At 51.3% G+C, this 26359-nt stretch overlaps 2 protein-coding genes across 7 annotated transcripts in view; both read left to right on the top strand.

Annotated features, from left to right (window-relative positions):
• RAB7A (RAB7A, member RAS oncogene family) overlaps window positions 1-20625 on the top strand; it is a 34712-nt gene extending 14087 nt beyond the window's left edge. For 2 of the 6 annotated variants that reach the window (XM_025154624.3, XM_046900010.1), the window contains exons 3-7: window positions 16101-16161; window positions 17218-17344; window positions 18166-18384; window positions 18981-19109; window positions 19277-20625. In XM_025154624.3, the coding sequence (XP_025010392.1) occupies window positions 16109-16161; window positions 17218-17344; window positions 18166-18384; window positions 18981-19109; window positions 19277-19372 (624 nt within the window). In that variant the 5' untranslated portion in view covers window positions 16101-16108 and the 3' untranslated portion in view covers window positions 19373-20625. Of the gene's footprint in view, window positions 1-1895; window positions 11261-16100; window positions 16823-17217; window positions 17345-18165; window positions 18385-18980; window positions 19110-19276 lie in introns of those variants that run through there. The other 4 variants (XM_003641978.6, XM_040646400.2, XM_040646399.2 and 1 more) reach the window with 4 other exon arrangements.
• A 3064-nt stretch (window positions 20626-23689) lies between these two features.
• Window positions 23690-25201, top strand: H1FX (H1 histone family member X). The gene has a single exon (XM_040646396.2). It carries the CDS (start codon window positions 23813-23815, stop codon window positions 24458-24460), a length of 648 nt encoding a protein of 215 aa, XP_040502330.1. The 5' UTR covers window positions 23690-23812; the 3' UTR covers window positions 24461-25201.
• The last annotated feature ends 1158 nt before the right edge of the window (window positions 25202-26359 follow it).

Raw genomic sequence — 26359 nt, 5'->3', positions numbered from 1 at the left:
ACTACTAGAAGAATGAGCAGGCTCCCCCCAAGCTTTTAACATCGCAGATGGTCCAAGGTTGGGTGGCTGTATGTCCATGGGAAGTAGGTGAGTGCATTAGAAACTATGAGAAACATCAGCTAAGCCAATGTGCAAGCTGGCTCCCTGGACCTCTCTGCAGGCCCCCATGAAATCAGCACACAGGGAGTGTTTTTGTGTCCATGCTATTTCTGCTCACTGTGCCGTTTTATGGACTGGCAAGAGGAAGGGAGGATCCATTTCAGTCCAAGGACGTGCAAAGAGATGGTGTTTTATTATCCCTAATTGGATGGGACAGACTAGTAAATAGAGATTAGAGGTCACAAAGGGAACAAATCAAAGCTGGAGACATTCTTACTTCCTGGTTCAGCGGGATGAGTGCCTGAAATATGTTGAGGTTTCTGCAGTGGTAAATGTTTGTTTGCTATAATATGATGGATCTGCTAATCTCTGTGAAGGTTCCTCAAAGGCAGCAAACGTTTTTCTTCTAAGCAATGTTAGTGATTGGGAACAATTGGCTTTGTGCTTTAAATCAATCCATTTTTCTAAGGTTTCATTGAGTTTTTATATTATCAATTGAGTGGTCAGATGAGAAACACCATTTTCTTCACAGGCTACAGCAATTAGCTGTGCTGGGCTGTTCACTGCACAGTGCTCTGGTGTCTCCTGAGCCTTGTGTTTATTCTGCTGGGGAAGCGTGTGTTGTCCGTACAGCCAGGTAAAACACAAAAGCCACCACTCAGCACTTCCATTTACCGCTTTCTTACCACTGTCTCTTTACTTTCAACCACAGCCAATCTAACTGTCATCTGTGCCAAATGACAAGCACCCGGGCTAGACTGCAAGGTCCTCTCTGCAGACATCCATTCTCCTGAGTGCCAGGATTCCTGTGATCTTCAAGGCAGCGGGACTTTGCCTCATCACTCTGAGCAAATGCAGCATTCCCACAGTGGAGCAGAAACTCATCACGAATGGCTATTGCATGACACAGCTGTTGGTCATGCCAAGAAAGCTAGTAACACAGGAACTCGGTGCGAGGTTATCCTCTGTGTAAGAAAAACACGTAATGGATGGTCCCAGGATCGCCCTGCGATAGAGAGGGGAGGAGGAAATCTCACCCACAGTCCTTGATTGCTTTTTGTATTGTGTAAGAAGAAAGAAAAGTGAAGGTTTTAGGAACGAGAGCAGGGGAATGCTGGCCTACTGCATCCCATCACTAAGCAACGTCCTCAGTGCCACGTCCACACACCTCCTAAATACCTCCAGGGATGGGGACTCTGCCCCCCCGGGCAGCCCGTTCCAACGTTTAACACTCTTAGTGAATCGATCATTCCCAGTATCCAATCTGAACTTCCCCTGGTGCAACTTTTGAGACAATTTCTTCACCTGAGACCGACCCCGTCCTTGCTGCGGCCTCCTCCTGCAGGCAGCCGTACAGAGCAGTCAGGTGCTCCCCCCGCCCGCTCTTCTCCAGCCTGAACGACCCCAATTCCCTCAGTCTCTTCCCGTTTCCCAGCCTCTACACCAACTTGCTCTCAAGGGATTTACACGGTGCCATTTCGCTGCTGATCGGCACCGATCAGCACCCGTTCGACCAGCCCACGCACGGCCCGAATCGCCTTACTGCAGCGCAGGGTCTCCTCTCGCACAGCCCGGCCTCGCCCCCGCCTCACTAGCATAAGATGGCGGCAGACAGCTCGCGCTCACGTGACGCGCGCACGCTACTTCCTTTCCCTCCCCCTCCCGCTGGCTCCCGGCGCCGTGATGACGTCAGTGACACCGGGCGGACCCTGTGACCGGAAGTTGTCGGGGGGGAGGCGGAAGTGAAAGCGGGGAGGTGGTTGGGCCCGATAAAGCCGACCGAGACGAGCGGGGGAGGGACAGCGAGGTTCGGGCGGGCGCTGCGGCACACGCACCACGGTGAGTAGGGGGACACGATGCGGTGCTGCGCTGCGGTTTGGGCTGGGGGTGTCGGCTCCGGCCCAGCTGCTGCTGCTGGGCGGGGGGTGCCGCTCGGGCCCCTCCCTGCGGCCGGAGGAGCCGCCGGGGCCGGCTGGGTTAGGGGGGCGCCGTCTTTGTGCTTCGCGTGAGCTCGGCCCGGTGCCGGCGTGGCAGCTGCCCGCCCTCCGGGTAACGCTGGGCGGTGGTGCTGAGCTGCCGCCTCCCCGGGGCCGGGCCCGCCGCTTCCCCCGAAACAATGGAGCCGAGGGCTCCCTGGGAAAGGGCTTCTCCGCCCAGCGCCTCGGGCACGGTGGCACGAAGGCCTTCCTCGGGCTGTGCGTTTCTCTAGGCCTGTGTGGGTGTTCTTGCTGTGAGAGGCCTGCGGTGGTCCTTCACGAAGCGGAGTGCATTGTGTGTGGCATGTGGCGTGCTGCGCTGCTCCTTGTCTGTGGGTAGGGCTGGGGGCCGGGGCTGCTCCCAATGCTGGGCGTTGGGGGGTCAGGTGGTGGCTGTGCTTGAGGTGGAGGTGGGAGGGGGAAGAGGGTCCTGGGTGCTGCTTTAGAGACAAGCAGGCTGCCTAGGGAGCGATTAATGCTGCCAAACAGGAGGCTGGGAGGGCTGGCAGTTATTGCGAAAGGAGCTCTCAGCATGTGCAAAGCCTGACTCAATTCTAAGGAGTATGAGAGTGGATGTTGGAAGTGCTTTTTACTCTGAGTGTAATAAGGTAAATTAAGTGATGGATGCATTATTAATGCCCAGGTATACTGAGGCTAATAAACATAGGAGTACTTAACCATTGTATTAAAGAGAAATGTGCTTTCTTCCTTGTAAATAGTGGAATTCTTGCAGTAGTAAAGCAGTTATTAAAAAAAAAAGTGCAGTAATCTGAAGGAAGAGGGATAACTGCATCAGGATGAGCATGTCTTACCCAATAGCTCTGAGATCTTTGAGTAAAAACTGGAATTCTCAACACTGCTTTCCTGCAAGCTAAAAATACTTGCTGATAAGCAGAGCTGTTGAGATGTATATTGTTTTTTTTATGAGTAAACTGAGAACACATGATAGAACAAAGTCCTCCCAACTGTAAGCAAGCTGTTCTTTGTTTGATAATTATGAATTGGAAATGTTAAAGCTCCCAGCACCTGGCTGGCTAGCTCTGACCTCTGCCTAGCACACCTTTTGGTGTGGGCTTAGTGCTGGGGAAGTGGGAGTTTCCTTTGGTAGTGGTATATAACCAGCTGTACGCAGTGCTTGGCTGTGATTTCAAGGCTCCCTTGTGGCTGTTTTGTGTGGGATCAGTGGTGGTACTAGTGATGTCTGATAGAGGCTGCAGCCCTGCTTTGCCTCCGGCTGGGCTGCCGAAGTGAATGTACTCTGCACTTAGAAGATTTGAGGTTGTGTTGGGTGGAGTCGTTTGAATATTCCTTGTTTAATAATCAGAGCTTCATTGCTGTACTTCTTCAGGAAGAACAAGTATACTTGTCTCTTTTTCCCCCTCTCCTTGTGACTTCCAACAGCTGACTGAACACATGACTTGCTCTCCATGAACTAATGAGCAGGCTCACTATGCCTGAGTCCTTAGAACCTAAAGTAGCTCTAATACTGCCACTTCAAAGTGTTGCCCTTTCTTTTCTGTACTGTTATGCTAATATTCCTGTGAGATGGGGGTTAATCTGACCCCTCAATAGGGAAAACTCTGAAAAATCCACTAGCAATTTCTCACTTTCTTAACCTGCAGCATGAAGTATAACTGGTAAGGTCTGAAATCCATTTAATTAAACTTTCTTTTTGCCTGTGGTGTCATGCAGTGGCCAGTGTCCTCAAATACTCTATTAATAGTTCAGAATGGCACACTGAGACTTACACCTTGAAATGGAAAGGTGCCAAGGTAAAAGCTTAAATAACTGTTGCAGTGACTGTCCTACGGTCATCCTTTCCCTTCTGCCAAATTCAGTGCATCAACGACTACCCAGAGCAGCACAGATGCGTTGTGATGCAAGTGAACCCTGAATTGTAAATGGAAAGCATACAAACTCTGCTATTGGATCTCTCCTGAGTTTTATATGGGGAAAATAACATTCTCCTTCATTTTCTACCCAAAACTAACATCTGGGGGCAAGAGGTTTACCAGATTGAATTTCTGAAGCATCATCTTGAAGCTACTTTTCTAAGGCTGTTGACTTGGAAGGTCATGCGAATTACCTGTCAGAGCAGATCTCTGGCAAAGCTTTTCCTTGAGGAAGCATGACAATTAAGACGAAACCATCTGTGCAAAACTATATATAGCTTTGTTTCTAACATGTATGAGATTTTTAGTTTGACTTCTCTGCAAAAATGAGACTAGCTTATGTGGAACTTAACATTTGACTGGAAACAAAACTGCTTGTGCTGGATTAGGATGTTCTTTCAAATGTTTCATCCAGAGATGGGTGCTTGGTGAGCCTGGCCTTAGGAACGAAGGCTGTGCAATAAGGCACGGGGATGTTTGCATTTCTGAATGAGCTTAGAGTGCCTGGGCTCACAGATGTTTGCTGGCCCTCCTGTTGTAGCATACCAATTTCTTTAGTAACAGAAGTAAACTGAGTGTGCAAAACGAGAGAGTTTGGTGCTTACCAGTGTTCTCTGCTTCCTGGGCTTCTCTGTGGCTGTGACCTGACCTGCTCTGAAGCACTTACTGCTAGGCTTGCTTGTACCGAGATCCTCTTGGTAGAAGGGGATGCAGATGAAAATGAACTTGAGTGCTGAACTAGACTGAGCGCTAGTATGTTCATGCCTTGTGTGCTGCTCATCTGACAGCAATCCAGCATCCTGCAGATACTGAAGCACTTCTTTGTACAGCATTGTTTTGATAATTGCAGTTTGATTGCCTGTTGGAGCTGGGTTGACTTCCCCCTGCAGCCTTCCAAAATGATGTCCTGCAGTTGCTGTGTAGCAGTCTGCCTTCAGACATAGACAAGTTGTGCTGCTAGATTGTGAAGATAAAAGGTTGCTTTCTGCAGTAAAGGCCCAAACATGGGCTCTACTTCTCAAAACAGGATCAAGCATGGTAACAACTAGAATGATGATAGCTAATATACCATTTGCAGTTTTACAGTTAGCTGCTTGATTAAAAGGCATACTTCCCTTTAAATGCAATTTGTATAAAACTTCCAAATGAGTGCCCAAGGTCAGTGCCTTCAGTTGTGCTGTTCAGAAATAGTAGGCAGTGAAGGGATGCTCCTCTATCACATGGCTGCAGCTAGCTTCCAGTATGCTTGTTTCTCCTGCTGCATCCCCACAAACGGAGCGTGCTTGAGCTCTGCATGCATGTTGCTGCATTTTCTGCTTGCTGGAGATCTGCTGTGATGATGTCATTGTTGCTGTTAGTGCTGCTCCTGCGAGACTGCTCCTCCTTCCTGGTGCTGGTGCCAGAGCCAGCGCTCCATGCATGAGAAAGCTGTGTCAACACTGCTGTTGCTAACTCATGGTCGGTCAGTGACAGAGGGGAACAAGCTTGTCTGGGACACGGAAGTGTGTTGACTTACAGCTGATCTCAAATAGCCTTGACATCTCTCACTGGGAAACCTGTTTTGAGGGCATGACTATTCTCACAGGGCAGTGAAGCTTCAGAAAGGGTGCGTTGCACTTGAGATGGATTGAAATGTAAACTTGTGCCAAGAATCCTATTTGTGCAGTTTGAAAGCACTTGAGGTAGTGAGTGATTTGCCCTCTTGCCCATCCAGAACTATCACCTGAAGCTGACATTTCTATATCTAACTGTGCTTGCTTGAGTTTCAAGCAGAAATTCCTAAAATAAATGGATGGATCTTTATGTAGTTATTGAAGGAAAACTCCTTCTGGAGCCTGTCCTAGCTCACTGCATGTTGCAGCTTTGATCACTTGGCAGACTAGCTGGACTAGTTAAGCAGTGGGTGAAAGTGAAGGCAGATAGCTGGAGCTTCCCTTTGGAGGCTTCCTGGCCGTGGAGTACCTGGACCTCGATTGCTGGGGCTGCCAGTCTTATCTAATGAGTCCTTAGCAAACACTGAGTCTCTTTGCTGGAAGTAGCTTGAATGGTAGCCTGCTTGGTGTTCCTCTCCTTCAAGTGGGCTGAGTCACTTGGCTCTGTAGGTTTCTCCTCCACTTGACTCCCAGATACTGATAATGTATCTGAACTGCAATCTGGCACTGTGATAATATTGGCTTGAGCATGAGTGGTGAGACAGCTGCAACTAAGGCATCCCTAGCTCTGATCTTCCCTTTAGCAAGAAGATGTACTTTACCAGTGCTGCCTTCTGAATAACACCATGCAAGTTGCTTCAGTGAGAATAAGAATAACTGAGCTGGTAAATGTTGCTGGAGCTGTGCAAGAGGGGGAGTAAGGTGCAAAGCATGAGCCTGAAACAATCTCCACAGTAGGAATTCCTTGTTAGGCATTGACTCAGCTGTCGTGGTAAGCTGTTTCCCTCCCATCCTGGGACTGTAATACTGGTCCTTCCTGCTCGGCAAACTGTGTTAGCATAGTAAGAGGTATTGAGCAGAAGTCCTGATCCTACTCATACTCACAGACCCAGGTGTAGTTCTTAGATTGCAGTGTGTCTCTAGAAGAAGCCACCTGTCTTTAAGCAGGCACATTCTTGAGAATAAGACTTCCTGAAATAAGAGGAAGGGTGTTGCTGTTAATGCTGGTTTTGTAGTGCTTCACATTTGCATGTATGGGATTGGATCTCCTATCAGTATTTGTCCTGTCCCACTTGCTAGGATTCTGGTGCTAAAGCAGAACAGCTCTGAGGTGTATAGTCTTGCAGCCATTTCTCATGCTATTGTTTGTGACTCGAGTGCCTGAACCTTTGTTGAAGTCTTCTCAGTTACTTGTTTCCTGCCCAGCCTCTAGGAACTGGGAAAACTAGCAGCCGGGAGTAGATAAAATAAGGCTTGTTTACCAATGGCAAGGTCTAAGATCTGTTTTGCTTACCGCTGCAAAGGTTATCTAACACCTCCTGTCTGTGTTTCTAAAACTAAAAGCATGATAGGAATGTGTAAAATCTTAGCAAGCTGGAGACAAAACTAGAAATTAATGCCAGTACTTGAAAAAAAATCATTGGGTATGGTAGAGACTTGACAACTTCACTGTTTCTTAGTGGCCTGACAAACCTGCAGCATTTTTGAACTGGTCAGGCTTATCTACTGGTTATCTTCTGGATTATAAGCCAGCTGTTTCTGTCTCACTAACTTGGGGACCATGCTGGGCTTTCAGTATCCATTTAGAGGTTCCTGAAACTTGTTTGGTTTCACCACTGAGGTGGCTGTGCGCCACCAAGCCGGCAGCCACGGCTGTGTGATCCACACTCTATGGGCACCATACCACGTTTCAGCTGTATAAGGTTTGTGTTGCTTGCTTTGGCAGGTCTCCATCAAGGATGTTCTGGTAGAGGCATGGCAACATGGAAGCTACACTGGTACAGCTAAAGTGCTTTGTGTAGGCAAGGCCCTTAGTCAGGACACATGGCTTGCTGCCTAGTGTCTCCCAGCAGCCAGTGAATGTGCTCAGCTCTCCTCCCACATCCTGAGATTGTCTCCCCCAGGGCAGAATAGGGGAAGTTGAGCTCGCTTTAATAAAGGGGGAGGGGTGTTAAAGCAAGCATGCCTGCTCTTGTAACAGCCTTATCCCTGGGGAGGATTGGAGTTAGCTGGGAACTACCTGAAATCCTGAGGGATTTGGAGTGCTGCTTCCTTCTAGGAGGTAGGGGCACATCAATATTCATACCTGAATGGCAATGTAACTTGAGCCTCCAAAAGAAGGGTAAGTGAAATCTTCAGGCTCATGCTATCAGTCTGTTGGGGTTCTTATGTTTCTTCTCATTCCTGGGGGAAAGATACCCTGTAGTGTAAGGAATCTTTGCCTTCTGGAGGAAGTCTGGGTAAGGTGGACTAAGGAACTTTATGACTGGGAACGTCCAACTCTGAGAGAAGCTTTTTGTATGGCTTTCTCACAGGGCTGTTTTTGTACAGTGTGAAAACTGCTGCTTCAGCATGTTGGTTTTGAGTGTCCTGGACTTGGTGCTCTGTGCTTTAGCACATTGCCTCTTTTGAGGCCTTCCTGTACAGTTGCAATCTCAAAATACCTGCTGCTGGCTGCAGAGATGATGGTGTTTGTCCTCCAGCTGCTGAGGAGCAAAGCAAGCTATCCAGGATGGGTACTCAGCATATCTGCCCTTATTGCTGGAGATGCTATACACCCCTTCCTCTGGCTCAGGGCATTTCTCACCTGGGAGAGCTTGCTTATGCTGCTGTAATCTTATAATGAGCAGCTGCCTGGGTAAAGCAGTATTTGTGTAGATGTTGAGATGTGACCTCCAGACCTTTCCTACTGCTCTTAAATGTGCAGGTGGTCTGACTAAGCATGCAGAGACACATCTACCTTTGTACTGTAAGCAAATGAACTCGTGCTTGCTTAGCTCCCACTTTCCAACCATGTAATCAGATCAACAGAATGCCTCCTCCGGAGAAGGTGGCTGCAGTGATACCTCAACCATGAGGGATCAGTTTCTAAGCTCTGCTTCTGGGCTGTGGAGGTGGAGGCAGGTCCTACCTTGTTTAGACACTGACTGAGCAGTCACAACTTAGTGGCAGCTCCAGAGTAAGAAACTTGTTCAGTTCCCCTGGCTAACGCTCCAGGATTGTGCAGGCACAAAACAACTCCGGTCTGGAGAAGTGCCGGGAGGTGTAACAGGGCTGTGAATCAGTGAGGCTTAGCCCAGAAAACTTGGCTTTGAAAGCTTGGGCTTTGAGCCTGACTAATCATGTGCATCAGTGCCTCTTGGGAATGCTGTGCTCTCCAAATCTGTGCTTGCTGCGCTAACGGAGCCCCAGCTGAGCTGGGACCTCGGGGAGAGCTGACCCCCTCTCATGTGCGAGTCCTGTGATTCCACTGCACACGTCACTCCTACCAGGCACTGGCATCATTGCTCCTGCCTTCCCTCTGGCCAAGCTGGCAGTTGGGGTGTCCTCTTCTGTGCAATTATCAGAGCTCTTGTGTGCAGCTAGAGGAGTGTGCACAGGCCTGGCATCACACCCATCCAGCAGCTAGCTCTCAGACCAGCTCAGCTGGCTGCTAGCACCACCTCGTACCACTTGCTTGTGCTGAAGCAGCCGGTTACACGAAGCTCTGTGCTGCACTGCTGAGCTGGGGCCGGCTGCTTCAGCTTGGTTTTGGAGCAGCTGTGCTGGAGGCTGCAGCTCCACCCTCAAAACAGGGTGGGAGTTTGCTGCAGCCAGCCCTAGTCAAAAAGCTGATTCCTTTGGGAACCTGAAACATGTTTTGATCTGAGCTGTGTCAGCGTGCTAGGAAGCACGCGAAGCTCTAGGCTTTCTTCAAAAAGGGGAAGCTTTTGTCGTCTTATTCCTTGGTAGGGTTGGAAGACGCTTGACAACTTGTGATACCTTGTGTAAAATGCTGTATCAAAAAGTAACCTGTAGTTGAGACTCTCAGTTCCATAAAGAGTAGCAATTGCTGCCTCCCAGAGCTGGGCAAGGTACCAACTGGACAGAAGCTGGCTCTTGACAGAGCTGCAGTAAGCAGCAGGCAGCCTAGCTGCTGCTGCTCCTGAGCAGGGAACAATGAGCTGTGAGCTCTTGGCTGGGTACCAGCAGGAGGGAATATGTTGGTTGCAGCAGGAACACAAATGTGGGGGGAAGAAGGAGGTGGAAACCAGTTTTGAGCTGCTGCTGTATCAGTAGCATCTAGAATGTACTCTTCTGTGTAACTGTCACAGGAATATCTTGCCAGCTGCCTTTGGTGTGGGCTTTGCTTTAGCTGGCTGCTTTGCTCTGGTGGATTGGCGAAGCATGGAAGCACTTCTGGGTGGACTGTGGTAGCCCACTGATCTTGTTCCATAGGAGCCTGTCATCCAGAAAGGCAACCTATGTAAAGAACAGTTCTTGCAAGCTCTCTACCTGAATGACAAGATGTACCTAACTTGCTGCTTAGGCACAAAGCCAGCACACGTCCTCACTAGATGTGAGAGTTTCCTAGGTGGGAAGCTCTCAGCCAGCTGGAGAGGCTGAGCTATTGCTCGAGCTGTCATGGGAGGAAAGGATGTTACCTGCCTGTACAGCTTCTGTCACTGCAAGGCTCAACTTGCTACCAAAACTAAATGTGCTTTTGTAGCTGTCTGCAGTATGAGGCTGGTAGGCACTTGCTCCACTCATAGAGAGCTCAAGCTTAGTGAAGAAAACAACCAGCTTAGGTGTTGTCACAGAAGTTAGATTTACTTCTGGCTTCTTGCTTGAGGACAGCTTAGCATCTCTTAATGCATGTTCATACAAAAGTAACAGTCTCTGCTGACTGTCCTCTTAGCAGCTCTCAGCCTTTTTCCAGCTGAAAGGACAGGGTTGTGGCTCTGCTCATGGGCTCATGTCACTCTGAAGATTGCATTAAATGTTAGAGGCTGATCTCCACTTGTCTCAGATAAGCAGTCATGTTGAATTGCTCATGCTGACACCTGTAGCTTTACATTAGCGGACACCTTATTCATGTTCTGCATGACCAGGTAGGTGGAACTGAGCTGTTCCAGAACTGTTTTGATAGGATGTGCTCAGCTCCTACTTGAGGCCCTGCTGTGAGTGGAGACTGCTGAGATGCCGAGACAGGGTTCTGGCCCACCTGAGCTCTCTATGAGCAGAACTGTGATCCTGGCCAACTAACTGCAGTCACAGACTATCTGCCTTATCAGGACCTGAGGCCTTTCATTGTCTTTGCTTAAAAAGTCACAGCAGGGATCAGTGTGAGCATGGGGCAGCTGATATGTGCCAGTCTCATGTTTCTTCATGTAAGAACAGGATAAACACCCAGTGAGCCTCACTTCAGTGGCTGAAGGTCCAAGCAGATGTCACCTCCTGTAGTGCCAAACATCCTTGGAAACGTTCTGGTTCTGGGAAGAAATGGGTTCAGTCTGTCTGAGCTGGTTCTGAATCATCTTTCCAGCTTCAGTCTCCTTGAAATGCAGAACCATTCAGAAGGGGAATAAAAATAACTCTTGGCTATGGAGGCTTAATGCTCTGCAACCTCCCCCACAGGAGAAGAGGGAGCAGAGGTAGCATTTCTGTGTTGGAAATGTATGTAGCTGCTTTTCAGGACAATTTCTCTGAATTCCAGGATAAAGTTTTTTTACAGAAGGCTTTTTTCTAGTACTCAGGTGGCTGTTCTTCTGCTCAGACTGTGGTGAGCCCATCTCTTAATGGGGTACCTTCTCATGGAACACCTACTCACTCTTGCCCTGTCTGCAGGACAAGGAGTAAAACTGTATTCTTAGGTATCATGGTGAGTTTGTCTGCTTGGTGCTTGCTCACCTACTGCTTTGTGTCTTGTCTGTGCAGTGTTAAATGTCCCTGCTGGAGCACAGGGGAAGAGAAGTAGGCTCCAGTAGTCTTGCTTCAGCTTTGTGCTTCCTCCTATTGGAAGGTGCAGATTGCAGGCTGCTAGATGTAGGGGCAGAGGGCTTCTTATCAAATAGCCCTGTTCACCTAGTTTCTGCTTGGGGTTGCTTTGTTGCTTGCTTAAGATTATGATTCAACTGTTTAATAGTGAAGGAGCAATGGGACAGACTGCTCCAGTGGCTTATTGGCAGGTTTAAAAGCAACATGCTGGTATCTTCCATAAAGCTGAGTGTCCTCCCCTGCCCAAGCCTGGCTACTTCTATACCCAAACTGTTCCTGAGCAACTTAACAGGGTGTTTCTATCACAAGGCCTACTTCTGTCTGAGTGTAACTAATATAAGAGATCTGGTGGACCGCCAGTGTGAGCTCCTGCTGTTCTTTGCTTGCACCAACCTAATTAATATTGAAGTGCCTGCACTGTCACCTGACACATGAGCATCTCTAAGGAATCCTTAACCATCCATTTCTACTTGAGTTAAAACAGCTGTCTTAATATAGCAAATGAAAGGACAATTGTAATGTGCTTTGAAGCGACAAGGGAAGTCTAATTAGATTTGGCACAGGCTTTCTTTGCTCTTGCATCTAGGCAATTGTGCTATAGAGCTTCATCAGACAGTTCCCAATTCTTCTGTTTGGTCAGTTAAGTCAGCAACGTGTGCAGGTCTGTTGCGAGGGGTCTCCCCTACTGCTCTTGCAGGCCAGTCTTACACAGGTGGTAATATTACTGACAGTCAGTGTGCTGTTCTAGGCTGAATCTCATGGGAGTCAACACTGTGGTAATGGCTTGCTTTCTTACGGGGATAGGCATTAAAAATTGAGTGGACAGACTTCTCTCTCCTTTCTGAGAAGGAGCTGCATCATTCTTTTGGCACCAGTAAAGCCAGGAGAAAGGAAGGTGCTGACTGGCCTCCCAGCTGACGGAGCTTTGACAGCTCCTAAACAAGGCTAGATGGGTGTGCTGGTAGGCTGTGTTATCGGTCGTGCAGATGACCTCTCTACAGGAGACTTGGCACAGTATAAAACAAAACTGATATCTTGAAGGGAAATGTTAAGATTTGCTTCAGGACTTCTCTGAAAGAGGAAGTGGTTGTGCAGAAATGCTGCTGGGACTGGATAGGAGCCCTGTGTGAGCTCACACACTGCCATCTTAAGGGCTTCTGTGACTCTTGCAGGATGCTGCTCTAGAATAATCACACCAAATATCATAGAGCAGAGAAGTTATGTGCGTATTACAGAATGGTCTCAGCCTTGGATACCACTGATCTGGTAAGGTCGAAACTGTGGTAATGCTTGATCTGAGCCTGCTTGTTCTGAAAGTCTGGGAGATCCCTGTGGAACCTACATCTCAGCTTGGCCCAGTGATATCATGCTTCTTGAAGGTGTAACCAGAGAAACTCCTAATGAGAACTGCCTGATGGAAATACAAACCTGTTTCAGCTGTGAGCAGAAGCTATACTCTTGTTTTCCTGTAGCTTTGTACTAGCAATGTTCATCAGAAATGAGATCTAAATAGCTTAGGACATATATGTGGTTATGTTCCTGGAGTAGCTTGAGCCTTTGCCTTCTTTTGTTAGAAACCCCAGTTAGGATATCAGGGCTTCTTCAATCCGTCTGAATCTTTAAGACCTCCCTAGGACAAGTCACACCTCTGTTTAGCACAAATAGTAGCTTTAAAGCTGGAGCTGCTGCTGGATACCCGCTCAGCCATGCAGAATGTGATAAGGATCAGGGAAATGGCATAGTAGTGCTCTAGAGATCAACTTGATCTTAAACGAGTGGGCCTTCCTTCTGTGGGGAGGCTCCAGGAAATCAAACACTTCCCCCAAAACCTGGAGGTAAGGTCTGCTCTCCAATGGCAGTCTTCTCTGAGAATGGCAAGAAGCAACTCGTGGGGTTTCATTCTATGCGTAAGGAGATGGTTATTAAGAGGGTTTGGTCCATCTGCTGACTAGGCTTCGAAGCAGCATCGATCAGGAGTAGTAGAACAGGGGTGGGAAGCTCTGAGCAGTGGCCTCTGCTGAGGGCCAGCGGAGCTGGAGCTCCTCACTGCTTTGTGGCCCAAACCAAGCACTGAGCGGAGGCAGCTCCTCCTGTGCTGTGGCTCACATCCGTTGCATCACCTGGGGCAGAAGCTGAGTGCCTCACCTGACTAGCATTAGGGAAACAGTAATGGCCCTCCACACTGATGGGGTAGCCAGTAAGCTATGAGAAGAAGGCAGGGCTGGGTTTGATTCATGCTTCCTGTGGCTGTTCAGTGAGCTACTTCCCGGGTGATGAGACCTAACAGAGCAGCATTCCCTTGCTTCATTGTGGGACTTCAGGCAATGTTGAATTTGGGCACTGAGGATCCAGTCTGCTAGTGTTGTAACTCAGGGAGCTGTAAATCCCTCACTGAGCATGAGAACTAATGCCAGCTTGTCTAAAGCTGCTTTGAATACCAGGAGGCAGTGAGCTTGTAGCAGCTGATGGCAGCGATACTAAAAACACTGGGAGGAAAATAGAAGCAGTACATGCTGTGTTCTGACACAGTCACTTCAGGGTGAGTTGTTTACCCCTGATCCTGAGGACACCAGGTGACTATCACACTAGACCTGAACCTGTACAGATGTTTTTGATGACAGTTCACCATACATAGCTGTCCCTAAGCTGTTTCAAGGCTCTGCATACTTTTCTTACTCCATCTGGGCCAACTGTACTGCAGAAGTCCCTGGCTTGGCTAGCATTAATGTTGCTTTTGCTATGTGCTCTGAAAACATAGGAGGTGTGATCTGCTTGAAAGAGTTTACATGGGTTTTCTGCCTACTGCTCTTAATGGGATGAGCTGAAGTGTGGATCTTGGCATGAGCAGAAGGTAGACTGAATGTTGAGGTCAATTGGTGACGTTCACCTGGCTGTACATTGGCTGATAGTCAGCTGGGTCCTTGAGCAAGGCAGCCAGAAAGGAGAGAGATTAATAACAGGAGTAACTGTCCCATGAAGGCTCTCTGGCATCTACTGACAACCATCTAAGGACAGCATGATGTGGCTGTTTACTCAACAGCCTTTGGCTGTTACTATCCGAACAGTGTTTCACATCCATGTGTCACTAGATAGATGAGGTGGGTGCAGTCCAAAGTGCACTACTTCCTCTACCAGCAGCAGGACGGCTTCTCCAGCTTATGCAACATTCCCTGATGGTACGGTCTAAAAGACTGCCCTTCTTCTCACTGCTCAAAGCTTGATGATAAAGGCTTTTTTGCAGTTGGATTCTGCATCTGGTAAGAGGCCTCTGCAGCTCAAAGCGTGTTCCCTCCTGTAGCAGCAGGATGAAGTGGGTAGCATTGATCTTGCAGCCTGGGCTGTTGCCTATCCCAGGGAACGCGTAGGACCAAGCTGCTCAGAAGATGCACGTATTCATGCTGTTGTCAGAGTGAAGGCCTCCTTAGCTGTGAAAGTCAGGAATAGCTCCTGAAGAGTAGGAGTTATGTAGTAGAATGAATGTATGTTGGTGTGGCAGAATGAGAGTTCTAGGGTAGTCGAGTCCCTGTTTAAGGGATTAGTACATGAAGCCTGTGTCAAAGGTTTTTTTTTTTTTAATTCAAAGTAGTGCATCTATAACCACCTTCTGGCTTGTTTAGCTGCAGAGAGCCTGCAAGAGCTGCTTGGCGAGAGCCAAGAAGCTCTCGTAGACCAGGTCAGTACCAGACTGGGGTCTGTGATCTGATGGAGCCTGAGCAACAAGATTTTTGACCTGTTTATTTCCCAGATGTATGGAGCAGGGCCTCACAGTAGGGAGTGTTGATTTGGGGCCTCTCTCCATTGCTAACAGCAGGGCTTCATACTTGCTCTATGCTGAAGTGTATTTGGGCCTGTTCTAGCTGCTATATTTGCAGCTTCTTCACAGATCTGGAGGAGATCTGGGAGCAAGTAACAGTGTAGATCTCTGGAGCCCAACTCTCACTCTTGCTAATTGAATGAGCTATTAGTAGCACGCTTACAGCCACGCACCTATGAGGAGTGGCAGGATGCAACTCACGGTCTGGCAACAACAGACAATGTTATGAGGCTTGTTACTGTAGTCTTACTCCACCTTCCGGGAAGTTGAGGTAGCAGTGGCTAGCTTCCTATCTCTTCAGAAAGGCCCCCTAGTCTGGCAGTAGCTGACGTTGCAAGGCAGCTGAAATGCTGAATTACATGATTGTGACTGCTTAACCACTGCATCTCCAGGGACTCGGTGTCTTCACAGTGCAGCTATTGCTTCTACCTTTCATAGCTCTGAAAGGTAGAAGAAGCTAGGCTTCGTTTTCTAGGGAACTACTGAACAGTATGAAGCTTGAATGTGGTACTAGGTGCATCACTGCTTACATCTCACAGCACATGTAAGAATCAGCTTTGTTTTGGGAGCTTGCTCCATGACATCTGGTGAGGCAAAGGAGATGGCCTAGGCTAGCATGTCCAGAGAGCAGCCTGGAAACTGGGCCCAAGGACAAATGTATATTTCTACTTGCTGCTGTCAAGTTGTCACTACTGGTCATACTTGCCCTTGCCAAGGAAGCCAGTATATGCTTAGTTACTGCTTCAGTTCAAGGCTGTACTGGAAGTCTGGCCTCAGGATTGCCAGGCTCTTCCAGTTGCTGGTTCCTTGCTAGCAGTCTGGCTTCTCAGATTCCAAGCTTACTGCTTTCTGCCTTAAGGAATATAACATGCTGATGAAGTCTCATAGAGTTGTTTTTCTTCCTTTCTAGTTTAAAAGATGACTTCTAGGAAGAAAGTGTTACTGAAAGTCATCATCCTCGGAGACTCTGGGTAAGTGGGGGAGCCTTTAAGCTGCCAATCTATATCTTGCTGGAGCAGTGCTCTGATCAGTGCGAGTCTGGATGCACAGCAGGAAGTCAGCGGTGCTGGGAGGAGAGATTTCTCCAGCCCTGGCTAGTGATATTACCTTACAGCTTGAAGAGCATATCCCAGTCCACTGTCCTGAATGGGTCCCCACAGTTTAATATCTTGAAGACTTTCTGTAATATTAAACAGGGAAATGGAGTGGGTTGACCAAACAGGATAGACCCTCTGCAAGGAGGATAAGTTTGAAGATGAAATAAGCATTTCAATTAAAAATAAAACAAAACCCACAAAGTAATAAGCATTTTTGTGACAATTTAGAACTCTGCCTCTCTCAGAGATAAAGCTTACATTGAGCCACGTGCTTAGTTTCTGACTGATCTGCCTGGAGCCTTCCCCTCTAAGTAAGGCTTTACTGCTCTGCTCTCTTGAGCAAGGAGCCTGCTCCACTGTTACAGGTTAGGGGTTTGCTGTGCAGGCTGTAACCTGACTCCCATGAGTTGCACTTATTTATACCGCTGTGCCCAGCAAGCTGTTGATCAGGGAGTGCTTCTCAGCCCTGAAGAGCATATGTGAACCCTCAGAGCTGCTTCTCTGAGGAGGCTCTCTGCTTCTGAGCCCCTGGCAGGTGTGTATGCTGCTGCTGTGCTGACGTAGCCTTGTTCCTCCAGCTGAAGAGACTAAACATGACTGTTTTTGTTGGGTTTTGCTGGGGCACTTAATCTTGCAAGGCTGCCCTTATGATCACTATGTGATGCATACTCCTTACTGAAGATCAGATTACTGATGGGGAAAGATAGTTTCTCAAGACCTTAAGCCTTCATATTCTTATGTAGCTAATGATTTTACTCAGCATGCTGCCTCAGCACCTATTGCTGTGAAAGTCCCTTGTTGCACAAGTGGGTGTTTTTCCTCGTTCCCCCCCCTCTTGGACAGGAGGTTGTGGTAGCAAGCAAATGGCAGTGAAATATTTTGTTTAGTTGTAAAAGCAACCTGTTTAGTCCTTTTTTTCTTTCTGTACAGGGTGGGGAAGACATCACTCATGAACCAGTATGTGAACAAGAAATTTAGTAACCAGTACAAGGCTACGATAGGTGCAGACTTCCTGACAAAAGAGGTCATGGTGGATGACAGGCTAGTGACAATGCAGGTAAGGAGTGGCTCCTGCTGGGAGGGTATCTAGACCATGCTTGTGTGGAAGCATCTGTTCAGTGTAGCTCAGAGCAGTGCAAGGGCTGGTGTACTGGATGTGATTCCTGCTTGCATGAAATTGCTCTTGGCCATGGTTGCTGCTGAGCTTCTCTCACAAAAGCTGGATGTGGGCTGAATGAGGAAAAGCAGAGATCAGTTTGTCTGGGCTCAGCTAATGGCAGCTTTGCCAATGCTCAATTCAAAGCAAACAGCTTTTGGTGCTGTCAGTGTACTTTGCCTTGGTGGAAAGATGCTCTTCCGTAGTGCTCGGGAACTGAAAAGGGGTGGAAAAGGACTCCTTAGATCATACTGATCATATTGTGCTGCCCTTACTCATGTGGGTATAGTGCCACATAACCTGCCAGTCTGCTTATGTGTCTGTTATCTCATGCTTTCATCTCCATGGTAAGACTGACAGCAGGTCAGCAAAAACCCTACTGTAGCCAGTAGAGAGGAGTCTGAACTGTCCCAGTGTACCCAAGTGCTGCAGGCAGGCTGCCATCTGATCCTAATGGCAGGTCTTGCTTGTTTAGAACAATGATCCATAGCTTGCTCAGGTTGGGTGCAGCAGAGGTGAACTCCATCTTTAGAAGGATGTTTCTGGTCTGTGAAACCTAGTTCCTACAAAAAAAAAAAAAATCCTGAACCTTCTGATGTTCCTTCTATCTTGCTAGCTGGGTCTTGTGGACACCTAGTGGAGAGTCTTTGAAATAAATACTCTGGTTGTGGAGTGTCTGTCTTAGATCAGAGCTGGTTTATTTTCCCTGTCTTTTGCTGCAGATATGGGATACAGCAGGCCAAGAACGATTCCAGTCTCTGGGAGTTGCCTTCTACAGGGGAGCAGACTGCTGTGTGCTGGTGTTTGATGTCACGGCCCCTAACACATTCAAAACCCTTGACAGCTGGAGGGACGAGTTTCTCATTCAGGCCAGTCCAAGGGATCCTGAGAACTTTCCCTTTGTTGTCCTGGGAAACAAGATCGACCTAGAAAACAGACAAGTGAGTACTGTGACTTGCTTGCTCCTTTTAGGGAATCGCTGGAGTGGAAGGTGTGTGTGGCTCCACCATTGCCTGCCACCAGGGGAGAGTTTCTCCAGGCTGTTATCTACCTGGAGAGGTCAAATGTCTGTGCATGATGTCCTCCTGCCCAATGGTAGAGCTCTTGCAGCAGCCCCCTGGTAGAATTATGGAGGAAGAGCTCTTTCTCCTCTGGTATTGCTGAATAACTGCTCTGGGAGCAGCAAGTACGTGTGCTGCAGGTACCTGAGCAGGCTGTCCTCTGTATCTCGTCTCCTCTGGGCACCATCCTTGGTGAGAGCCTTGTGGCAGGCAGCTTTCTCAGCTGCTCCAGCAGAAATTGGCCCTGCCTGTGATAGAGCTTCAAAGAAGCCTGTGGGGAAAAAGTACTCAGCCTTACCTTTGCTGCTAGAGCTGGGGCTGTTAAGGACAGCTCTGTATCAAGGCTATAGTTTTGGTGAGGTTAGAACTGTGCTGTCTTAGCTGAAGTTGGCTGTGAGGGGTCTCTGGCCTTGACTTGGAATCAAGTCCTCTTTCCACCTAGCAGAAGGTGGTAATGCTGCTCTCTGTCCACCCAGGTCACCACAAAACGGGCACAAGCCTGGTGCTACAGTAAAAACAACATCCCCTACTTTGAAACCAGTGCCAAGGAGGCCATTAACGTGGAACAAGCTTTCCAGACGATTGCACGAAATGCACTTAAACAGGTATGAAGGGGCTGGCGGGTGCCCTCTGCTGGTGCTGGCCCTGTCTGCTGGGCTCAGCCAGTGCAGGCAGCTGGGAAGGCTTGGGCTCTCCAATAGCTCACCCCAGCCGAGAATGGCCCTTTGCATGCTAGGAGCTGTGGCACTAACTCCTCCTTCCCTCCTGCTAGGAAACCGAAGTGGAGCTTTACAACGAATTCCCCGAACCCATCAAACTAGACAAGAACGACCGAGTGAAGGCTTCTGCGGAAAGCTGCAGCTGCTGAGGGAAGAGGGAGGGGTTGAGCACAGTCCTTCACAAACGAATATCACACTTAGGCCTTCAAACACACACAGCCCCTCTTCTGTGTTTAAAAACAAAATTTAAAAAAAAAAATTCCATCTCCAGCTGCCAAAATCCACCCATCTCCCATGAGCATCTGAGAGCCCAGCACTTCAGAGCTCACATCCCCGCACCATCCACATCACACTTCATGGTAACAGACCTTTCTCTTAGTTTAAAATGGAAATTCTTCTGTATGTTTGGAACTGAGTCTAATTCCAGGTGTCCAATGGAGAGAAACTGTTTACAGGTAATCTGTGTAACAAGTTACATACATTTTTAACTGTCTTGTGTTTTCCCCTGTGAAGGCTGCAACTGGAAAGGCTGATTACCCATAGTTCATTGCAAGCTCAGCACTCAGTCTAACTAGGTTGAGTTTTGTATGTATCTCTGTTAATGCTTGTTACTTTTAACTAATCAGATCTTTTTACAGTATCCATGTATTATGTAATGCTTCTTTAGGAGAAATCTTATAGTACATGTTAATATATGCAACCAATTAAAAAATGTATAAATTAGTGTAAAATTCCTGAATTACATGTTCAAGTACCGAAACACAGATTGTGTAGAAAGTGAGGAGGACACTTGTGAACTGTGGTGTGCTAGCGACACAGAGTCCAGATAGAGGCAGTATTCTGTACAGTAGAGATGAACTATGTAAGTCGTCTTGTTCTGAGGCCAAGAGGCTTCATCTTCTGGAAAATCTGTCTGGCTACCTTGTATCTAAATTCTCAGATTTGCATAACAGCGTTGACATGCACACTGGATTATTGGGTTTAAAATTAAATACAGCTATGAAACGACCTCACTGTTCACCTCCCCTCCTGCTTAACTCCTACTGTCCTGGAGCGAGTGTGAGAAGGAGCCAGAGCTGGGGTGCTGCAGTGGCTCTCTGTGCTGTGGAAGGAGCTCCTCTCCCACCTGGGTTGTGGTAGCTGTTTCTGAACGAATGACCTGGACTATGGATCTTCCCTTTCTTCTTACTGACTGCTAATCTGGATTTTTTGGTATGGGGAAAAACTTGGCAGTCTAGTCCCTTTTCTCTCTCTTCCTTTCTTCCTGGTATTTGTTCTTGCGTTTGTAGCTTGCTTAAATGGAGCCCTTCTACCTGTTTTCCAGAGGTCTACATTCTAGTACGTAGGCTGAGCTCTTATGTAAAGAGACAAACATGATGCCAATAAACTAAACAAGAACAAACTTCCTTGTTCACTTCTGCTTCTGACTTTTTTTTCTCCCTTCACTAACAAGCTTTCTTTCTTCCGCTTTGTCACCTTTTCGGTGAGCTGGTGCCTACTCAGCTGTGCTGCCTCCATACTGTAAGGTTGTTTCCCTTAAGGGGGGGCTGGGCAAGCACTGCTTAGCTGGGAGACCCTGGAGACCTGAGTGGGGCAGCTCTCACTGCTCATACTCCTATCCTAGGGTACCTTAGAGGGAGCAGAGGTTCTCTGCCTGGTTCAGTCTGCTCAACCTGAGGCCTGTAATTCCTAGGTGCTCTCCTGCCACCTCTGCTTGCACTCAGTGCTGCCTCACTCAGTGCTGTGCCTGCAGCAATGCAGAAAGCAAAGCATAGAGAAATGAGGCCAGTTATTTCAAGGGATTTCTAACAGCCTTTATGCTCTGTGTGCTCTGTATCCTACTTTATGGCTTTATCCTCGCACACTTTTCTCTTGCTTGACTGACTTTTGCTGTTCACATCCATTTCAAACAACTGCTCTGCAATAGCACTGTGTCCTGGTGGGGCTGCTTTCCTATCTGCATCTTTCTGAAGAGCTCAAGCCTTCTGCTGGTTGCCATTGAAAGCATCACCTCATGCTTGTGCAGGATGATGCTGGCTGGGCTGATGGTCTCTGCAGTGCATGTTGTGTTTAGGGGAAGCATCAGCCCTGTCCCCATACACCTGCAGCCCCCAACAGCCCCAACCACAGCACCCATGTGTGCACACATCCTGGCTGCACCTGGGGAAATGAGGGCACACAAACATGCTCCAGGCTGTCTGGGGTCTGTGGAAATGCGTTTATCTAAACCTTGGCATGCGTTTGACATATATAAATGCATCTACATGAACTATAATGTATGAATATATTGTGTGGGTAAATAGTATACCTACACACGTATGTACACACAGGCTTATGTGTATTTGGAGAGCCATAGAGGGCACAAAGAAGCCTGCAGGTTCCTGTGTGCATTCTGCTATCTACACAGCCCAGTGTCAGCATGCTTCAGTTTAATTAGAGGCGTCTGTTTATGTACACAGCTAGATAGATGCAAACACGTTTATGGGCTCTATTTGCCCATAGATCACCAGATATGTATGTACATATGGGTGAGTGGTGCTGGAGTGAGGTGGATAGAAAATATGGACACATGCAGGGTCAGTTACATCTGTAAGCAGAGGGGGATATAGGGATATCTGTGGTTGTGTGAACAGTTCCTCCCTCAGGATCACTATATATACCATATGGGGGGGCATGTTACTGTCTTTTTATGTACATATATACACGTATATATGTATGGAACCGTATGTGAACAGCTGTCTGTGTGTGCATGTGTGTGTTTGGTTAACTGTCATTTGTGTGTCAACAGCTCTACACACACATCAGTAGTATAAAGGCACAATGTATCAGGAGAGATGGTGCACGACAACAGCTCAGTACATACGCGTGCACAGAGGAAAATATAATGTGTGCAGATGGCTGTGGATGGATGGATGCCTGTGTTCCTACGGCCCAGATACACATCTGTATGACCACAGGTACGTGTATGTGTATGTGTATGTGCTGTCTTTATGTGCACAACAAGAGACATGGAGAGAGCAGGGGCAGGGACAGGCAGTCTTCCACCAGGCTCTGTGCAGCTACACTGTATTTTAATGTTTCCTATACTGATACATCTGTAGTTTTGTTCTCTCCCGTCTCTTAGGGGCTCCACGGAGCTCACACGGATGCCCCCAGGTCCCCTTTGTGTCTGCGTGTCCCCCCCTCCCCCTCACCCGCGGCAATCTGCCCACCACACCCGGCCCCACTGAGGGCTGAGCCCGGCCCCAACTCATCGCAGCAGTGCCCCGGGGGCCGTAGGGTGGCGAACGCCTCCCCCCGCAGGGGCTGTGCGTCCATCCCGGTGCTGTGCCCCCACGTGGAGGGGGGGTTCTGCGGGGTGGGGCGCTCCCATGGAGAGGCCTCAGGCGGGGACTGTGCCCGGCCAGGGGGAGGGAGGGTCCGGGGAGCACGGGCTGGCGGCAGGGGGCGAGGGCCGGGAAATGGCGGAGCAGCGCCGGGGGAGGGGAAGGTGACGCCGAGGCGGTGCGGGCGCGGCGAGCGTGGACGGGGGCGGACTGCGGGCGTGTGCGCGCGTGTGTGCATGCGGGGCGCGCACACGTGTGGGGGCGTGGGGGTGCGGCACAGCCCCGTGTGGGCTCCCAGGGGCAAACGTGTTCTCCCCGCGCCTCCATAGCCTCTGGCCCGGCTGCGCTGGGGGCACACGGACCCCGCCCCGCGCTTCCCCAGGAGTTGCAGCAGAGCCCCCCGCACGCCCTCCCCCCCACCTTCTCAGGCCCGGCCCTACGGCCGATTCGTGTCCCTTCCCCCCCCTCGCCACCCCGAGCTTCGATTCGCAGCTGGAATTTGCTGGGGGGGGTGTATTACTGGGGTCCGTAGCACCGCTGCTGCCCCCCGCCCCCTCGCCCTTCGCGCTGATGTCCACCCCTCTGGGGGCCCCGTCCGGAGGGCAGCGCGGCGGGGGGCGGCCCCCTCCGCCTGGGCGGGGACCCCCGGCGTCGGCTCGGCGTCTCCGCGCTGCAGCCGGTGGCCGCGGGAGGGCGTTCCCTGTGTTAGTTCCCCGAGGAAACCAGGGCCCAGCGCCTCCGCCGCCGCCCCCCGCCGCCCCCCATCGCTCCCCGCTCGCGGCGGCCCCTCTCTGGCGGCGGACGGCGGCGGAGGGGCGGCGCGGGGGGGCCGCCTTAGGGTCCCAGCCTCCGTCGCGCCTAGTGCCCCCCTCCTCTTTCCCATCGCCGCGCCGGGCGCGCCCCCCAAATTACGGCGGAGGGCGACGGGGGAGGGCGCGGGGGCGGTGGTGCGTGGGGAGGCGGCGGGGCGGGGGGTGCGGCGCGGGCGGAGCGGGGCGGGGGGCGCCGGCGGCGAAGCGGGAGCCCCGCGGAAGGGCCCCAAGAAGCACAAGTGGGAGCTGGCGGCGGACCAGGCTGTTGTTGTTCTCAACGCGGTCCGCCCCGCGCCCATATAAGGGAGGCGACGGAGCCCGCCCCGCCAGAGCGCGGCGGCGGCGCGGAGCGGAGGGGAGCAGGAGAGCAGCGCGCAGGGCCCGGGCCTCGCCACGCCGCGGCCGCTTGTGCCCGCCTGCTTCCCGCCTCCGTCCCGCGGCCCCCGGCACCATGTCGGTGGACCTGGAAGAAGCCGATCTGCCCCTGACTGAGGCGGAGGAGGCGCCGCTCGCCGCCGAGAAGAAAGGGGCCTCTAAGAAGGCGAAAGCCGGCGGCTCCTCGCTATCGCCGTCGAAGAAGAGAAAGAACAACAAGAAGAAGAACCAGCCGGGCAAGTACAGCCAGCTGGTGGTGGAGACCATCCGCAAACTGGGCGAGCGCAACGGCTCCTCGCTGGCCAAGATCTACAACGAGGCCAAGAAGGTGGCGTGGTTCGACCAGCAGAACGGGCGCACCTACCTGAAGTACTCCATCAAGGCGCTGGTGCAGAACGACACGCTGCTGCAGGTCAAGGGCACCGGCGCCAACGGCTCCTTCAAGCTCAACAGGAAGAAGCTGGAGGGCGGCGGGGACGGGGCCGCGGGCGGAGGCGCGCACAGAGCCCCCAGGAAGGCGGCGGCCGCCGCGTCCCGGCGGGCGGAGAAACCCGCGGGCAAGAGCCAGAAGGCCGAGAAGAAATCGCACAAGAAGGGAGCGGGCGGCGCGGCGGCCAGGAAGGACAAAGCCAAGAAGGCCGCCAAGAAGGGAGCCGCGTCCCCCGGGGGCAAGAAGGTGAAGAAGTCCGCGAAGCCCAAGGCGCTCAAGGGCCGGAAGGCATGAGGGGGGGCGCGGCGCGGGGGGCGCTCCCCGCCCGGACTGGGGGGTGCGGCGCAGGCTGCTCTGCGGACGGACCCCGGGGGGCCGCTCCGCGCCGTCCGCCGGGCCCCGCGAGCGGGGCTGCCTCAGCCCCCATCCCCCTCCGTCTCGCCTCGTTTTTCCTCCCCGCTCCCCCCCCACCCGGCCGCCTCTCTCCGATCGCTCCCTTTTGTTTTCGGCCGCGCCCCTCCCCGCTCGCAGACGGTTTCGGATCGCCCCCGGCCCCTCTCCCCGGCGCCTCGCGGGGCTTTTTCCCGCCCGGTTTCCATGGCAGCCGCTCGGCGCCCCCACTGCCCCCGCGCCACGTGGGCCGGCTCTCACCGCCCCCCTCCTCGCCCCGCCCGCCTGGCACGCCGGCCCTGCTCGCGGCCATTCGAAAAGCCACGGCGCCCCCTATTGGCTCCCGGCCCCCGGCGCCATGGCAACCGCCCGTTAGGCGCCAATTGGCTCCCGCGGCGTCTGGCGCGCTTAAAGGGCCCGCGCTTCCGAGAGGCCCCCGGGGGTGGGGGTGGGGGCTCTCGGCCGTGCGGTCAGGTCGCGTCTTAATGGCCTTTGATTTCGTTTTCTTTTTTTTCTAAACGTTTTGGGGTTGGGTTTGGTTGGTTTTTTTTTTTTTTGAGGGTGGGAGACTTTTTTTTTTCTTTTTTTTTTTTTTTTTTCTTTCCATTTGTCGTCGTTTCAAATAAATTGATAAAAAAACTCGGAGCGGTGGTGATGTGCTCCCTGCAGGCTGTGGGGGCTGCGGCACCGCACGAAGGGCAGCAGGGATTCCCCTGGCAGGAGGAGAGGCCCGGCCCGCAGCTGCCGTTGGCAAAGCGCCTGGAGCAGCGAGGGGGAGGGGGGGGCTCGGCGCTGCAGCATCACCCCTAGCGCAGCTCGAGGTCCCCCAGGGCTCCATCACCCCCCCCTCCCTGCCTGGCACCGCCTGGGAGCATCTCCCCCAGGAGAAAGGGGGAGATGCTCCCAGGGGCTGCCGCTCCCTGCGGCTGCCGCTGTGTGCAGCACCCATGGCTTCGTTGGCATCGGTGCAGTGAGCCGCCCCTCCATCGGCTGTGCCTATTTATAGCTCGCAGCAGGGAGGTTGCGTAAAGCTCTGCCGGGGATCTGGGCCATGTTGTTCCACTGGGCCCGCTGGAGTTCAGCCCTGTGAGACACCTCCCAGCTTCTGCCAGCCCCCAGTGCCCCAAACAGGTGGGCATGGAGCAGCAGGAGGGGGCAGTGGGGTCACACTGCACTTCAAGGAGCTGCTGCTAAGGTACGAGGGTGGTATTCCCCAGGGTGCCCAGACTGTGATGGCTCCCAGCAGGGTGACCGGAGATGTGTGGATTCTGGGAGGCCGCAGTTGCCCCCCCAGGTCTGTATTCAGGACACAGCTGCTGGGTCAGGCCAGGCACGGTCACACCGAGCTTGGCTATTTGCCAGCCATCTCATGCTAGGAGAGCTGCTGCACTCGGCGCAGAGCTGCAGTTGTCTCCTCAGTCAATAGATGACACTGCAGGTTTTGGAGGAGCGGAGGGAATGCCATCACCGAGCCGGTTGGCCTCAGGCAGGAGCAGAGCCACACTTGAGGCTCGTGCAGTTCCCTGGAGCAGGCTGTGTGCCAGCAGAGGGGTGTCCCTGCTTCCTCGTGCTCCGCTGCCTGCAGCAGTGACCCTTAAAGCACCCTGCTCGGCAGACAAAGGTGTTACCTTGAAGATAAAGCACTGCTGGCATTCCTGGGTTGGTCCACTGCAGAGGCAAAGGGGAGTGGAGCCCAAGCCCGGACAGCAAAGGGCAGAGAGAGGTGATGCTCTGTGCCCAGCACACCGTGCCAGCCCAGCCAGAGCCCTGTGGCAGAGGGGCTGGCAGTGCTCTGCTGCCCAG

The sequence above is a fragment of the Gallus gallus genome, chromosome 12, assembly GCF_016699485.2.
Source record: "Gallus gallus isolate bGalGal1 chromosome 12, bGalGal1.mat.broiler.GRCg7b, whole genome shotgun sequence".
NCBI lineage: Eukaryota > Metazoa > Chordata > Aves > Galliformes > Phasianidae > Gallus > Gallus gallus.
The sequence above is the reverse complement of the archived record's forward strand: the minus strand, read 5'-3'. Positions and strand labels throughout refer to the sequence as shown.

Excerpts from the sequence above, each read along its gene's own strand:
- H1FX (XM_040646396.2), top strand. The coding sequence starts at position 23,813 with ATGTCGGTGGACCTGGAAGAAGCCGATCTGCCCCTGACTGAGGCGGAG.